The 17,299-nt window shown below is 37.8% G+C and overlaps 2 protein-coding genes across 4 annotated transcripts; one reads left to right on the plus strand and one right to left on the minus strand.

Moving 5' to 3' along the window:
* Positions 1 to 123: 123 nt before the first annotated feature.
* On the minus strand, positions 124 to 5,992 carry enpp5 (ectonucleotide pyrophosphatase/phosphodiesterase 5). The gene is made up of 4 exons (XM_056764859.1): positions 5,905 to 5,992; positions 3,721 to 4,587; positions 3,398 to 3,574; positions 124 to 2,649 (listed from the first exon to the last, which is right to left on the minus strand). The coding sequence occupies exons 2-4, from the start codon at positions 4,553 to 4,555 to the stop codon at positions 2,267 to 2,269; spliced, it is 1,395 nt and encodes a 464-aa protein (XP_056620837.1). The 5' UTR covers positions 4,556 to 4,587; positions 5,905 to 5,992; the 3' UTR covers positions 124 to 2,266.
* Positions 5,993 to 6,027: 35 nt separating this feature from the next.
* Positions 6,028 to 12,156, plus strand: fam167ab (family with sequence similarity 167 member Ab). 3 transcript variants are annotated; one of them, XM_056764861.1, is made up of 6 exons: positions 6,028 to 6,618; positions 6,703 to 6,864; positions 7,851 to 7,993; positions 8,393 to 8,498; positions 8,627 to 9,210; positions 10,782 to 12,156. In XM_056764861.1, the coding sequence occupies exons 5-6, from the start codon at positions 8,851 to 8,853 to the stop codon at positions 11,043 to 11,045; spliced, it is 624 nt and encodes a 207-aa protein (XP_056620839.1). In that variant the 5' UTR covers positions 6,028 to 6,618; positions 6,703 to 6,864; positions 7,851 to 7,993; positions 8,393 to 8,498; positions 8,627 to 8,850; the 3' UTR covers positions 11,046 to 12,156. The 3 variants fall into 3 exon arrangements, with proteins under 3 accessions (XP_056620839.1, XP_056620840.1, XP_056620838.1); XM_056764862.1 differs by lacking the exon at positions 7,851 to 7,993; XM_056764860.1 differs by lacking the exons at positions 7,851 to 7,993; positions 8,393 to 8,498.
* The last annotated feature ends 5,143 nt before the right edge of the window (positions 12,157 to 17,299 follow it).

A 17,299-nucleotide genomic window follows, 5' to 3' on the forward strand; every position in this document is an offset into this window, starting at 1 on the left:
GTGGTGCAGAACTCCTTCAGTTTCACTGTGTTGGGACATTGATCTTATTTGTCCACTAAAGAAACCTATTAAACTGCAACAGTAAGATACAGACAAAACAATACAGACAGGTGACATCACATATCTTTTAACACAGCTATTTTAATATTTTTATCAAGTTACACTTAGAATTCACCTAAATGATGTATCATACAGTAGGAATACATTTAAAATGTATAAGAAGTTTTTAATACTTTAATGCCTACAACATTCCCTAATGCATCCGTGTTGTGTCAGTGCTTTAAGGAAGGTAAAGTAAATGGGGAACAGTACAAAACCCTGTAAATGAATTAAATATGTGACTAAAACTCAATTTCAAATGTCAGTACAATCTTCTCTTCTTTGTTCTATGACAGGACTTTTTGATAGCCTGTTGGTGTGAGACAGGGGTTCTTATGTCTGCCAGAGGTTTTTGTTATCCTGACCACAGAACCACTTCAATGTGGTCCTCAGTCAAACCAGAGTCAGGATTGAGATGACCATCAGATTTTTCTTCAACTGACTACTAAATTCAACCCTGACATTTTCTTATTTAGCCTTATTTATTTAGAATCAGCTTCTCTAGTGAATCTCATTGACATTTCTTCTGTTCAGTTTCTGGGGAAGGTTGTAAAATGTCCTACAATAACAGAGACAGCAGTCACATGAAATATAATCCTCACATTCACACGTGTCATATTGAATAGAAGCATTGCCCTCTTTAACTCTCTCAGAGCGCACAGATAGTGTTTCTTCATCATGTGCTTCATCCTCATTAATAAAGGTCAACTCAACGATCACTAATATAAGGCAGGATATTTTCATGCACTGTGGGGGCACACCTCGGTTATACCAGTTTGAGTTTTGCTTTCCACGGTGCATGTATTTATATGCACAGTCAAGAAATGAGTTTCCAAACCAGGCATTTATTTATCTTTAATGTAACACGTTGAAAGTAATGTATCGCTTATGGGACAAAATAAGAAATCCGGTTGTAAAATCCAGAACATGTAAATCTAATCCAGTAAATCATGGAAATACTCTAGACAACGCACAACAATCTCTGCACACGTCCATATAGAAATTCCCCCCTTGACGATAGAAACATTTCTGCAAGCAACTCACTACAAACTATTTCAGCAACATTTATATCAAATAACATAAATATTTGTTTCTCTTCATCTTTGAACCAGTTGAAGACATCACAGTGTTTTTGCCCAATGAAGGGATTTTTAAATACTATTCTATTATTAAATTTAAAGCAAAACGAAGATTTTGGCACCCATCTCTTTTTTCTATTAATTAGAAATGGTATCACATTGTGCAAAATGCAGATAAGCTAAAACATCCTACAGGTCTAATATTTCATCTCTATCCTGATGAAATTACATTGATCTTAGTGCAACATAGGGGTAGTCTCAAAACTACCTGCTTCTTTTCAAAACGCTAAATATCTCCTAACCAAACAATTGCATTGCAAGTTTTAATAAAGAAAATAATTATGGGAATAGGAAAAAGCAACAAACTGTAAAAAGTAACAGCTACTAACGTCCCTTTAAATTTTAAACCATGGCATAAACCATCTTTTTATATATTCGGTGAATGCAAACCCAAGAGTGCAAATCCAAGTAGATGTCTCATTCGTTCCAGAAATAGTTCACATAAATATGAAAATTGCCTCATAATGTACTCATCTCACAAGTAGCTGTCCTTTGTATTTCGTATTAAATTTTATGTCAATATAAAATTATTTGTTGGATCAAAGTGATCTGGGATAGCATGAGTGAATGATGAGAGCATTTTCTTATTTGGGTGAACTATTGCTTTAATGAAAGATTCAAATTTAAAGGAACAACCTAGGGGTGCTAACATCTTTTTTCTTTGAATGCTAGATTTTAGGTGACACGAATAAAGTTATCATTGACAGCTTTGCCAAAAGAGGGCACTGTTGGCTTAAATTTCAATGATTGGGCTATCATTGTCCAACTCTAGCACGGTTCCCCATATTGCTTTTGGTATAATCAGCTTTGGCATGGTACCACAAATACAGATCGCTTTTTGATTCTAGTGATCACCCTGACTCTGAAAATCGTAACTGCCAAGTAACAGAATTTATACCGAAATAAGATTCGTGGCACTGGAAACTGGTCAGTGCTACATGTTTTGAAAACCTCCAATAAGAAAAGTGACCAGAAACCTAATGTCAAAATAAGAAAGGCTGAATATTTCTTACAGATGTGAACTGGTCCTACAGTAAGGGCTGTGTTATCTCACTGTTGGACAGATGCAGAGGGGGGAGCTGCCTTTGTGTCACCTGCTTCACAAAGATAAAGAGAAACCCAACCACAAGGGTGGTGCCAAGGATGGATCCCACCGCCCAGGCGTATGAAGGCTCCTTTGGCACGGGTACTACTACTGGCTTTGGGGTTGAGGTCTCCACTAAAAGTTCTTGCACGTTTGACAGAGAGCCATTATTGGGCAAGGGCTTGACACCAAGAATGTCGCACATGAGAGGATATAGGTCCACAGACTTCATGGAGGCCTTGGTGTAGTCACGACGGAAAGCGGGTCCACGGGCAACAAAAACAGGGTGCATGCTGGGAAGGCTGTTGTTATAACCATGGTTTCCCACTGTAAACAGAAGACACACATCAAGCATTTGTCACAACTGTTTTAAAATGTATAATATTTAAAGGGATAGTTCACCCAAAAATTCTGTCATCGTACCTTCATTTTGGTTCAAAATCTGTATATGATTCTTCTTTTGTGAAAAAGCATTATGATTTTTTACTGCAGTTTTATTCATATTTTGAATAATATATTTTATTTAATTATTTATTTTATTTAATTATATTTTATTTTTAAATAGTGATATGTACTTTTGTTGGTTTTATTTTTTATTGTTTATATTTTATGTTACTATATGTGTTTATTTTTATTTCAATTTTAGCATTTAATAATTTGAATGGCTCAAATTAGATTCATAAGGATATTTATAAGGATATATTTTCCTTTATTGCTGATGTAACATTTCTAAATTGACGTTTTGCAAAGAATATTTTCCTGTTATATAAATTAAGACATATGTTTAAATACTTTAGTAAACTATAATAACCTTGATGTGGAACACAAAAAAATATCTTTTGAGAAAACACGCAAACATTTGTGTCCATACAGTGGAAGTCAATCAATAGGGGCCAAATATTGTTTGGTTAATAATATTCTTCAAAATATATCATTTTGTGTTTCTTTAGGAAAAATATATACATATTTTGAATGACATAAGGGTGAGTAAATAAAGAAAATAATTCTAATTTATGGATGAACCACCCCTTTAACTAAACAAACATAATAAATTGTTTAAGTATTGTTTACGCACACATAAAAGATCCATTTCTGTTCTGCATGACTGTCCATCCCTCTTTGACCTCTATGATCACAGGCATTATCCTGACATTGTGTCTGTAGTGGTAATGATCTGGGATCTCCTCTTTCTTATACACAACCATGTTAGGATTGGCGTTCTTCAATAACTTGTAGACCTCTTCCAGTTTGCCTAGGTTAAAGAACAGATAACACTCAATGAACCAACCAACATTTGGCACACAATTTTTTTCCTTGCTGTCCAACAATGATCACAATACTATCCTTATTACTAGTGCAAAACACACATCATCACATTAGCATAACATACACACTTACCTTCTTTGGGCAAAATGCCCACTACAGGGCTCTTGTCAATCCAAGTGTAAAGATCTCGACTGACATATGTGTCCAGCTCAATAATCTTATCATGTGACAGTTGTGTCATTCCATGATCACTTGTGACAATAAGATTGACTTTCTCATAAAGGCCAGCTGCTTTGAGCTTGTCCCTGAGGAATCCCAATTTCTCATCAATCTCTGCAATGACGCCATCCATTAGCGGACTCTCCGGCCCAAAATTATGGCCGCTCTCATCTGGCTCCTCCCAGTATAAAACACCAAAATTGATGGCATCTGGCCCTGAGAACCAGTCAATGAGATTCTCAACTCGCCTCTCAAAGGGCATTGATGCATTATACATCAAGTAATGCGTCGGGTACGTTCCACCAATCGCTACATCCGATCCCGGCCACATGGCAGCTCCGCTCTTCCTTCCTGCCTTTTGATTGGTCACCCACAACGGCACAGCCTGCTCCCACCACCATGCCTCATACACTTCAGGCCCTTCCATGGAAAAGGACCGGTTATGAATCGGGTCATACATTTCGTTGGCGACAATGCCATGGGATTCAGCATGCAATCCCGTCACTAAGGTGTAGTGGTCAGGGTAGGTCTTTGTGATGTAGGTGTTTTCCACTTGCTCCACCTGTACGCCCTCTTCCATCAACGCATGGAAATTTGGTGTGGGCACCCGATTCACATAATCCCACCGGAAGCCATCAAAGGACACCAGTAACAGCTTCCTCTCCTCCTCCTGCTGTGAGCTAGATGGCGCTAACAGAACTAATAAGAAACACAGGAAGCAACTCCTATTCACAAGGAGGTCTGGCATGATGTGAGATATTCAATGAAAGAAAGTGGGACCTATAAATAAGGAAATGAATAAATTATTAGCATGACGATAAAAGCATTGACATATAAATTAATGTTCACTTACACTGCGTATACACAGGACCACGTGGGGACAAAATTTTAAATGATGATGGTATGTAATGCGTTTCTACTGTCTTGTGTCGCGTCGCGCCCGGTGTAAACACAGTGTTAGGACTCAATTTAAAAACTTCACTTTAAAAAGAGAGACAGATATAGTAAAAGTCTTTATATGTACAGTATGTATGCAGTATATAGAAAAAGCCTATACCTGGATTAATAGTAAACCTTTTCACTTGGAAATGAAGATCTGCCAAATATATAGACTAGACGGATAGTTTATGTGAATATAAAACTATATAATGTTATTTAAAAATATAAAATCATGTGTAAAAGAAACATCCCTTAAAAGTACAATAAAGGCAGAATCACAAAGGACAAAAGTGACACAGCAATAGATAGCCCTTAGTAAAGGGACACCACGTGGTGTCTTCGTAAAAGCCCGTGTCTTGTGTAGGAAGCCTCCTGATGTTTTTCGTAATTTATGGTTTTGAACCTATGACCGCTAATGTGGTCAGTGTCTGGATTTTTAAAAATGTGGACAAATCGTTTTAGTCCAATAATAATGTATTTTTTTTTCGGTAAATCAAGCCTTTCATTTTAAGTGGATTAGACTTGTGTTCTTCGGGTTATTTTACCAATGAAATCGGCGTGGCGTAGTCACTACTTATTCGCCACCATGCAAACATTAACGTTACATATGTTGATTTCAGTAAACTCAACGACCCACGCATTACATCTCCAAATTTATAAACGTAACCGCACGCACATGCGGCGTCATTAATGGACTCAAGTCATGGTTGTGCAGCTTACTTTCAGCGCGAGCGCTCCTGTAACAGGTGCATTTCTATCATACCAACAATATTCCAGATTTGATCATTTCAAACGGCGCGTCAAATGAAACAAAACAATTAAAATAAAACTAATGTTGACTGCGTCACTGAAAATGGAACACGATGACATCATTCACAATGCAGCTTGCATAACTGCCTTATGCCTGCAATACTCGCACATTTCTTTTGCTCTTTTTTCATCTACAATGATCCTAGTCAGATCTAAAATCATATTTAATGTTATGACATTCATACATCGATTTCCGCGTTTAACGGGAATGTAACCTGCAGGCTATGATAACGCTTTGTGGCTTTACGTCACATCATTAAATGTCGGTGATAAGACGCACACAAAAGAGTGGTTATAAAATTAAACAGATCTTTTCAGCTCATATATGTTAGAAATCATTCACCTCACCTCTGTATGGACGATGTGTGGCTCTGCAAAAATAAACAGAGGGTCGAACGGGAACGAGCACAGGAAGTCCCGCCCACCGGCATTTTATCTGATGTGAAAACGAATACGTAAAATTATTGATATAAGCGCATGTCACTAACAACATTTAGGATTTGGGATTTTATGTACCCGAGGTAATGTTTAAAGGGGAAATATCTAAGATTGTAGAAAATGTCAATTTAAACACCGTTTTCTATTGTTTTACTTCATACATGATACTATTTTAACATTCAGAATAGTCAAATATACATATTTTTGTCTGCCGTTCAGAAAAACACTTTTAGCTCAGAAGTCTTTGAATGTGGTTGTCCAGCAGAGGTCAGACAAACATAACACACCGTTTGTAATGCATTTACGCGTTAATCCTTTCCAATGTCTTTATTTTTATTAGGAATACTGAAATATCGTTATATCACTGCAAAGTTTGGTGCCAATTATTCTGACCGATTATACGGTGCGATTATAACTAACTACACAAGGCATATAAATACTTATTGGTAGAACCTCTGTTAAATTATCTAATAAAATATGATTACATAGCTCCTGAATGCAAAATGCTTTTAGGTTACATTTAGTCATTTTGCAGACGCTTTTATCCAAAGTGACTTACAAATGAAGTAAACAATGGAAGCAATTGGAACAACTGATATGTTTGATATCAAATACGTCATCCAGGTAATCAGTTCCTCCAAACTATCTTAATGTGACGTTATATCGCTTAACTGCGTGTTAAATTTAAACTGGACTTTTTGATCCGAGGGGATGCTACTGTCCACTCGGCTTTGAGCAGATTCTTTACGGTCTCCACGACAACCACAACCTGACGCAACTCTCGCCCCTCCTCCATTCAATCCTCTCATCTCATTCAAGAAACGAGCAGTGCTGAATTTCCTCACCAGCAGAGGCGAAACTTCTATGAAGGTAATCGCGTGTTTAACTTTATTTCTATTTTTACTTCAAGTATCTCTGTATGAAGTAAACGTTGAGACTGTTAGCTCCTCGCGAGCGTAATCTTTTAATAAATTAAAATAGTGTTCAGAAAATATTTCATTTGAGCACATTTAAGCTCGAGAGTTACTTACAGTTCTATTTAGCTCGTGGATAAAATACGTGGCTTGTTCATTGTGCAATATGAGCTGTTTTTGTAAAGTTGAGGTTCGGTACCCATCAGGATGTATCCACTTTTATATATATATATAACTGTGTAAATGATGTGCATAAATCCTTGAAGTTTAAGTTCTTAAACATAATAAACCCGTTTCATGTTGCTGAATTGTCTAGACAGGTTACTCAACACCCAAACTGGTTTACTCGGGCTGTACTTACAGAGTTAATCATTGAGTAATTGATACAGGATTTGGTTGGACATAAGAAGTAAACGCCAACTGTGCACATCACAATTGAACAGCTCAAATGAACGTTCTGAGTCCTTCAGGAATAAAACTGAAACTATACTTTGGCAAAATCTGTTATTTTTATTCCAAATATGACAACAGTTTTGTGCCAAGAGAACAAGATTTTGCGCTCAAGTAAACACAGTTAACATCAATGCCCTGTGTTCCAAACAGTCTGGCCCAAGTTCATATAATATGTCTGGAAAAGCGATCAGCTTTCTTAATTTTACTTTAGACGTGTGGAAAGATACAGCACACAAAACCATTAATGTGCTTTATAACATTTCCAAAAAAGGATCTTGGGAGGAAAAACAAGCAAAAAATGGGCTCTCACCACCTCATGTGGTGTCATAGTGATGACTTGTGATGAAATGTGAGCGTGACTCATATTATTTTACTGTTATATGGTAAACATCTAATCCGTCACAATTAGCAGATATTGCTCTCTTGTTCCACATTAATAACATATTTATTTTCTGAAAGTTTTGAAATGTGCACTTTTTCAAACTATAGGAAGAGTGGTCTGGGTTGAATGGATCCCCTGTGAGTCACATTAACGCCACCACACACAGAGCTAGAAAAGTGCAAGAGGTGGAGCGCCACGCTAAATGAGCCAAAACTTCAGCAGAATGAATAGTCGCGAGCTCCATGCGGAGGTTAGAACGATGCCAATTAGGAACCAATGTCCTCAAACATCCAAACTTCTCTTATGGGCAGGAAGCATGCCTGAAGCAGCTGGGGTGATGTAATATGTCAGGGTGACGCGCCGAAAACACTATATCAAAAATACAGATCAGACAGAGGTTTGCGGGAAAGCATTAGGAGTCTGGGTGGTCCTGAAACCAATAACAACCACGATGCTCATGTTTTGCCACATCAAACTTCTGGAATGTGTTATGCAATTCTTAAACTTATTTTATCATCGAAAACAGTTTTTCTCATAAATAGCATCATTTTAGCTTCACAATGAAAGAGTGTAATTCAGTGGCATTATATTATTCGGTTATTGTTACAAGTCTGACTGTTAAGTACTGACATTTCGGTTCTTGGAGCAGGGAGGGCTTCAGTGCTGACTCATAGGGGCTGATTTGTTGCTATGGCAACCGCTAGCTTTCTGTGATGCAGAGCGTGATATGAGGTAGACAGAACGTTTAAGCCGAGGTGATTGTCTTTACTGCATACACATGTATATTATATACAATTTATATCATACCTAATATCCCTGTTTATTTCCTTCACTGTTTTGTTTAATCACAAGTGATTAATTACATTTTTCTTTCATTGTATAGATGATGGGGAAGATGTGGAACTCCTGTGCTTGGATATGCTAAACATATGGAAACAATGTAACGTCAATATCTGCTTTATTGATTTATTTATAGCCCTACAGACACAGCGTCCTAGTAGCTAAAGATTCACCACATCTTTATAGAACAAACAGTTCAACGACATCGTATGACCACATAAATACATTTTGACGGTTTATTTTTGAGCAACACATCCTCAAAAGGCCATGGATGCAAGCTCAATACCTCAGATCATTATAGAAGATTACGATGGTCTCGAGGTGGCCCCGGATGATCACTTGAGAACATTGAAAGCACTGACTGAGAAGTTGAGACTTGAAACCAGAAGGCCATCCTATCTTGAGTGGAAGGAACGGGTAGAAGCTCAAAAAGCTAAAAACTCCAAAGGTTTAGGGGTTTCAGAAGGGTCATCCGAACTGGAGAGAAGTGCTGGGACCAAACCCAATGGAAAACCTCAGATGAATATCCAGAATTGTGAAGTGACTGCAGGAAATGGTCTGAGTACTAAAAGCCTTGGAGAATTTGGAAATATTGAGGAAGCTCTTGTTTGGCTTCGAAAGGAACTGGTAAGTGAAATTCCATCCTCATTTGGTGACCAATGTTAAGTTCCATAATTATGATCATTTTTTATAGTTACTATAAAACTATAAAATAATGTAATGAAAAAATATTGTATATGTATTTTTAGCCACACAGAAAGAAATAAAATCTATATTAGTGAATCTATTTAATGGGAATAAATGTGCAGGTCTTCATTATCACATCATTGTGTGAGATTACCATTCATGTTAATGTGAGCAGAAGGGATGCTGAGAAGATGAGCATGAGTCTGTTTCCTGTATTGTATAATCACTAAATCATGTGACTCCTGGCGTATTTGTATGCACAGTCTACGATAGCTGAGACACGCAATGTGACAGAACCCATTCTTCCATTTCTTTTGCTTTCTGTGTGTGTCTGTACATTTTGGGCATAGAAAATTGGACACAATAACAAATAATCCAAGAAAGTTGAAGTAATAGGAAACTTTAAAGGGCCCATACTGCCTCTCTTAAAGAAACAGATCACCCCAAAATCAATAATCTTCATTAACTAACCCTCAAGTTGTTCTAAAATTGTTTAATACTTTTATGTTGTGATGAACACAGAGAAAGATATTTGGAAGAATGCTTGTAACCAAAAAGATCTCGGCCACTATTGACTACAGTAAAAGGGAAATCTTCTTTATAAATGTATTTCTTCTATTGAACACAAAAGAAGATTTTGAAGAATGTAGGAAAGCAAGCAGTTCTGGGGCACTTTTGACCACCATGCAATTTGCCCCACTGTGGTAGTCAATGTTTCCCAATAACTGTTTGGTTAGAAGCATTCTTCCAAATATTGTTCTCTGTGTTCAAAAGATCAAAGAAATATATCCAGATTTGGACTAACTCAGGGGTGATTTTTTATTTTTGTCTCCCTTTAACTTTGAGCCCTTATCGGTGTAAAATAAAAAGGAAGTTTTCTTTAAAAAAGATAATTTTTTATATGTTTATTCTGTCTTTGAAATAGCCTATTTCTCTCTCTATCATTAGATTCAGCCTCTTTGAATAATGGGTTTTCAGTGTATACTGAGTTATAATGAAAATCTGACACGCATGAGCTTTCCAAGCTAAGGTAGAAATAGCATTAGAATTGGATTTGCTATTAATACTAGCGTGAATGCTGCTGGTATTACTTATGGCCATATGGGAATACTGTGAACACGCTAATGCTGCGTTAATGACAAAGTTTACATTTCCCACTTCCATGTGTTTCAGTTTATTTAAAGGCACAAACAAATATAAACATAACATGGTATGCTGTTTGCAGCTCATTAACAAGAACAATTGGTGAAAGGGCAGGCGTTTACATATTCCAATGCAATAAAAACTTTTTACACAAAAATCTATCTGATAGTGATGCCAGACATTAATCACTGTTGGTTGTGGAAGAAGTCCGAGTTCTTTTGCACGCCATCACAAAAAAAAATACTTTTCAATTGTCCGCAACACCATACACACAGAGATTACTAAATGAATATTTTGCATGGCAAGTTTACTCCAGTCCTACTACTCATTGTAACCCTGGGGTTGATTAATTTCTCTATTACCCATAGATGGAGATGCGTATTCAGGACCAGCAGTTGGCCCGCCAGCTCATGCGACTGCGTGGTGACATCAATAAACTTAAAGTTGAGCAGACATGTCATCTGCATCGGCGCATGCTTAATGATGCCACGTTTGGCCTTGAGGAACGCGATGAGCTGTCAGATCTTTTGTGCGATGGACCCGTCACTCCAGGATTTGGCCTGTCTTCACCACTTCGTCTCATTGGTGTAACAAAGATGAACATCAACTCAAGACGCTTTTCTCTTTGCTAACAATTCAAGTGTGCGGTTGTAACAGTGCTATACATGTAAAATTATCGTGACAATATACTAAGTGGCCCAAGAAAGTACTACTACTACAGGTGAAGAATGAAAACAGCAGAATCTGATTTTAGGAATAACTTGTGAGAGAACGACCTGTGCCTTTTACTCTGTGTACTTGTGCCAGTCGATAAAATGGACAACGATGAATAAATGTCTGACCCATCACCCATGGCTTAATGCATTGGATATAATCTATATTGTAGTCATAAGATACACTTTTGTTTTTTACCACTCAGCCTTAATACAACTTTATCTATGTGTGAAAATATTTTCTTTTACATAAATATATATTTGTACATTATTAAACTCTTAAAGGAATAGTTCACCTATACAGAAAATTCTGTCATCATTTTACTAACCTTCTTGTCATTTTAATCCTGTGTGATATTCTTTCCTCTGGAAATTACAAAAGAAGATATTTTGAAAATGTCGGTAACCAAAAATGTTGTTCCCGAATGACATATTGTATGGACTCAAAACCAATGCAAGTCCAAAGGGACCAACGGTTTTCTGTTACCAACATTTTTCAAAATATCTTCTTTTGTATTCTGCAGAAGAAAGAAAGTCATACAGGTTTGAAATGACAAGAAGGCATGTAAATAATGATAGAATTTTATTTTTGAAGGTGAACTATTCCTGAATTATAATTATTAAAAAAAATTATGGACTTTTGTGAAGATAATGCACATTACATATTGATATACTTGGAAAGTACAGTAATTCCGTGGTCAGACTAGACTTTGAGCATGCGGAATTTGATCAGACGTTGCGGAAATGGGGGAAATGTTATTCCTCCATCTATAACATTTTTGTTGTAACATTTCTGTACCGAGAGGTCACGCTGGGATGTTTTGATCTTCTATTGGTCTCACACACTTAGGTGATGCGACTTCGCAGGTCAGAGTTCACCAAACCTTCGAAATGCGAAAAATCTTAGGACGGGCTTGCGTTTCCGGTCCGATTCATCCGCATGCATATGAATGGAAGTCAATGGAACAAAAAGACCGTAGAAGAAGTGTGACCGCAGTTTAAGTGTGTTTTTTTAGTAAGGTTTTATACAAATTCACATGTACGTAATCTAGCAATAAAAGGCTTTGATATATTTTTGCTGAGTCGGTCTGTTGGTACAAAATGCAACAAAAGTCATTGTTTTGTGTACATTGGGCTGATGCCAATCTGTATGTAGCAAATTGCTTTTAATTGCATCCATTTAGCCCAAATCTGGAACTTAAGAACAGCGACTCAAGTCTGGTTTTGTTTTAATGGCTTGCCGTAATCAAATCCCCCAACATACAGTATGTACGTAACAACTACAGTAATAAGCTCCATGAACAAGACTTAATCACCATGTGATGTTGTGGTTCAATGGAAATTGTTCATTATGTTTAACAATTGAAGTGGAATATAGAAACATTACAATGCCTAATATTTAATGAAAAGCACAGAAGAGCAGCAGCACCGCAGAGAAAACGTCTTGCGATTCTCAGTTACATTTCTTTCCAAGATGGAGTGAAACCAGCTCTGGAACAAAAGCCGAATGGGTGTGTTTCAAACCCAAGTCTTTCAGGAAGGTAATGTTTCACACCCCTTCTCAATGACAGGCTTTCTTGCGGGGCCAAAGAATTGAGTACACAGAACATGACACAGTCTCACAATTAGCAGTCTTGCGTATTATATCTATATGAGATTTATATCTGGCTTCATAAACTAATAGGACACCTGTCATTTCTGATCTATTGTCCACCACGCGTGTTCGCTCTAATGAGACTGTGTCCCATTGTCTCCAATGCAGCTGTCATGTCCTAATAACATCTAACATGACATATGCTCCCAGCTCCTTGTTAGCTCGGGATCAGGGTGTTGACCTTTGACACTCTTTGTGTGTCCCTGCCATTCCTTTTGTCAGGATGATCTCCTTAGCTACAGTAAGGAATGAGGGTCTTACGCATGCATGCGTGCTGGAATTAAGAGGTGCTCTGTGAATGGAGGGCAGACAACAGCGTCTTTCAGCAGCTAAACTTTCTTTTCCTCCATGTAAGTCTTCGATGGGCGCGTTATAAATGAACAGCGTTGCTGAAGCGATCACTTCCTGCTTGAATGCACTTCTGGCACAGTCCTATTTCTCCAAAGGGATATGGGAGTAGAATAGACATCAATATGTTTTATGTACGGGGATGCTGGATGCATGTGATGATAATACTAGTCTTGATTTGAGAATAGGCATTTACATTAAATATTTAAAATGTTGTATTTTTAGCACTAGTTTATCCTATCCAAAAACGAGCCCTTAACACGTAACCTAAAAAGATGTCACTACAGGGCAGTGGCCTCTTGTTCTAGAGGAAATGTCCACCTAATGAGGGAGGAGGACATCACCGTGGGATACGTTTAATCCTCCTTATCGTTCCGTGAAAGCAACACGCTCAGAAACCCGAGCAGGCTTATTTCTATGTTGGGGATTCTACTTAAGTGCTATTTCTGTTAAGAGATCCTTTGTATGTTAGGTTTTTTCTTATAAATTAGGTCATCGTACAAGAGGTTACGGCTGTATCAGTAGATTTAAACAAAAATAACACCTGCACAAGCAGGTGAGCAGAACGGGCAGGTTAAGGGTTTACAGAATCATGCAGAAGGCTATAGAGCTCCGGCAGTCACATGACCTTTTCTGTTTACACCGCCATCCTGGCAGGCAAGGACACACAGGAGCGAATATTAAATGAATGGTGCCAGGCAGTTTCAAGGCAACAGAGTTCACTGCGCACTTTAATTCAAAAGACATAGACCTGTGCATAGTAAAACCCAATAGATTAAACATAACAGATACCTATGCCCCCGAGATGCTTTTAACGCTTTCCAATAAAGAAACGGATACATTTCCTAACCTGCAGGATTCTAATATCTACAACTACCCAAATAACTTTTCATCGTCCTACCTGGGAAACTCTATAAAAGCCTGGAGTGGTAAAAATGTACATGAATTGGAAATGGAGATTCAACTTTGGAGTCTGCTGGATTTAACCTGCCTTGACGTCATTGTAATGGTTAGTCAACTGTGTTGTTAGGTAATGAAATTGATCCTAGCTGTCCTTGTTCATAGGTAGCCAGCAAAGCTATATCACTGATCTCGCTTAAACATTCCCCCAAAAAACTAAATGACCTTCCATTGAAGCCATGTCGATGGGGTTGTGTTTGGAGCCCACAGCGATTGCACAGCTGGACTAGGCGAGTGCTGCTCTCATGTGACTTGTTTAGGATTTGGCAGCATAACGACAGATAGGAAAAGATAACGGTGACATGCGTTGGTAAGCACATTTTATAACAGTTAACCATTTAATCGGGATTCGGGATCCTTAGGAATATGATCAAATGATTTACCCTTTGCTTCCCCCGCCTGTTTCGGCATCCTGGCGCCAGCAGCTGTCCATCATGTTAAAGTAGTAGGATTTGTTAAGTCTATACAGCCTGATTTTAACATTAACATTAGTTAATACACTATGACTACCATAGTTCATTACATTAACAGTTCACCAAATTTGTGTTTAAAAAACATAATGGGTTAATAACACACATTCTATGTTTGGAATGAATCCTTATCAATCCTAATTCACTTCTCATCTCTGGGTTAAAAGCAAGGCTATGCTCCAATCAGTTTAAAGTTTAACATTTTACTTAACCAACTGGTTAAAATTTGTCTTTACACATACAGGGATACAAAGGGGTTGAAAAATGTGACAATGATGAGAGACCCCCCAATGCTCGCTCTCTATATATATATATATATACAGTGGGGAAAATAAGTATTTGACACATCAGCATTTTTATCAGTAAGGGGATTTCTAAGTGGGCTATTGACACAAAATTTCTACCAGATGTAGCCATCAAGCCAAATATTGAATTCATACAAAGAAATCAGAACATTTAAGTATACAAGTTCAGTCATAATAAATAAAGTGAAATGACACAGGGAATAAGTATTGAACACATGAAGGTAACAAGGTGCAAAATGGCATTGAAAGCCAGGAGATCACCTGAAATCTGTCAGTATTGAGAAAGAAACCCTGCCCCCTATCAGTACTAATTGATATCAGCTGCTTTAGTCCTAATTGATGGCCTATAAAGGCTTCTCATTACCTAGGAGGCACACAGGAAAGACTTCATGATGGGTAAAAACAAAAAACTCGCTGTAGATCTTCGTAATCTTATCGTTGAAAAGCATTTTGATGGGAATGGTTATAGGTGCATTTCCAGAATGCTGAATGTTCCTGTGAGCACTGTGGGGGCCATTATCCGGAAATGGAAAGAGCATCAGTTCACCATAAACCGGCCACGATCAGGTGCTCCACGTAAGATCCCTGTCCGAGGAGTCCAAAGAATATTCAGGAGTGTTCTCCAAGAGCCAAGAACCACTCGGGCAGAACTTCAGGAAGACCTTGCATCAGCAGGTACTGTTGTTTCAAAGAAAACTATAAGCAATGCACTGAACCGCAATGGCATCCATGCACGCTCACCACGCAAGAATCCATTGCTAAACAAAAAGCATGTTGAGACTCGGTTAAAATTGCGAAAGAGCATTTGGAGAAGCCTGTGGATTATTGGGAGACTATAGTATAGTCAGATGAAAGCAAAATTGAACTCTTTGGCAGTCATTCTACACACAATGTTTGGAGAAGAAATGGCACTGCCCACCACCCCAACAGTTAAGTTTGGGGGTGGAAGCATTATGGTTTGGGGCTGCTTTTCAGCAAGGGGTACTGGCAGACTTCATATTATTGAAGGCAGGATGAATGGAGAAACGTACCGGGACATTCTGGATAAAAATCTGCTGCCATCTACCAGAAAGCTGAAAACGAAAAGAGGGTGGACATTTCAGCAAGACAATGATCCCAAAACACAAGGCCAATGACACAATGAAGTGGTTTCAAAGAAAGAAAATCAAGCTGCTTGAATGGCCCACTCAATCACCTGACCTAAATCCCATAGAAAATCTATGGAGAGAACTGAAGATCAAAGTTCATAAAAGAGGCCCAAGGAACCTTCAAGATTTAAAGACCATTTGTGTGGAAGAATGGGCCAGAATCACTTCTGAGCAATGCAGACGACTGGTCTCTCCATACAAGAGGCGCCTAGAAGCTGCAATCACCAACAAAGGCTTTTCTACAAAGTATTAAATAAAGTGTGTTCAATACTTATTCCCTGTGTCAATTCAGTTTATTTATTATGACTGAACTTGTATACTTAAATGTTTTGATTTCTTTGTATGAATTCAATATTTGGCTTGATGGCTACATCTGGTGGAAATTTTGTGTCAGTAGCCCACTTAGAAATCCCCTTACAGATAAAAATGCTGATGTGTCAAATACTTAATTTCCCTGCTGTGTATATATATATATATATATATATATATAAAAGATATAAAAGTTTGCACCAAAATAAATCAATGGTGTTTCATGCATTCTGTCTTATTTACAATGTTAAACGTGTTATCTTCTCATGCTTGACATGGTCAACTTGTCAAAAAAACAAGTTGGATGTATAATGTGTTGACAAAATGTTTATATGCTCTCCTACTTGTAAGTCGCTTTGGATAAAAGTGTCTGGTAAATGAATAAATGTAATGCAGCATTTCTGTTCTCGATAAACTCCACCAGCATTCGTATAGGTTTCGTAAAGTTTTTTACAAACATGAAAATCCGTTTCGTATCGACATTTCTTAGTCCCCAATTCTCAGCAAGGCAAAAGGAATATCCCGCCCACGCATCAGACAAGGGAGACCTGCTTACCATCATTATTGGCTGCGCTGCATCGAGATTGGCTGCCCCTATGGGCCTGCAGCTGCAGTACTTTACTCTTGCGATAGTGAGTAGGGTTAGGTTTAGGGTTAGGTTTAGGGTTTGGTTCAGGGTTAGTTACGTGTAATTATGCATAATTTATAGTAAATACTATAGTAAATACATGTAACGTGTACCAAGGGCACCGTAAAATAAAGTGTTACCCAAATTTCTGAATGTAAGTTTACTTTTAGATATTAAATGAATCATTACTTAATGATTCTCTAAAGATGTAAACTTTTCAGAATGATCTTCTTTTTTTCCCCATAATATATTCTGGGGACTACTTAGGATCTTCTGGGGGTCCCTGGGGACCACAGAAAGAAAACCCCTGGTTTAAATCATAATCAACTACTGGTTTCTGTCAAAGATAAT

Source organism: Triplophysa dalaica, chromosome 13 (assembly GCF_015846415.1).
Source record: "Triplophysa dalaica isolate WHDGS20190420 chromosome 13, ASM1584641v1, whole genome shotgun sequence".
Classification (NCBI taxonomy): domain Eukaryota; kingdom Metazoa; phylum Chordata; class Actinopteri; order Cypriniformes; family Nemacheilidae; genus Triplophysa; species Triplophysa dalaica.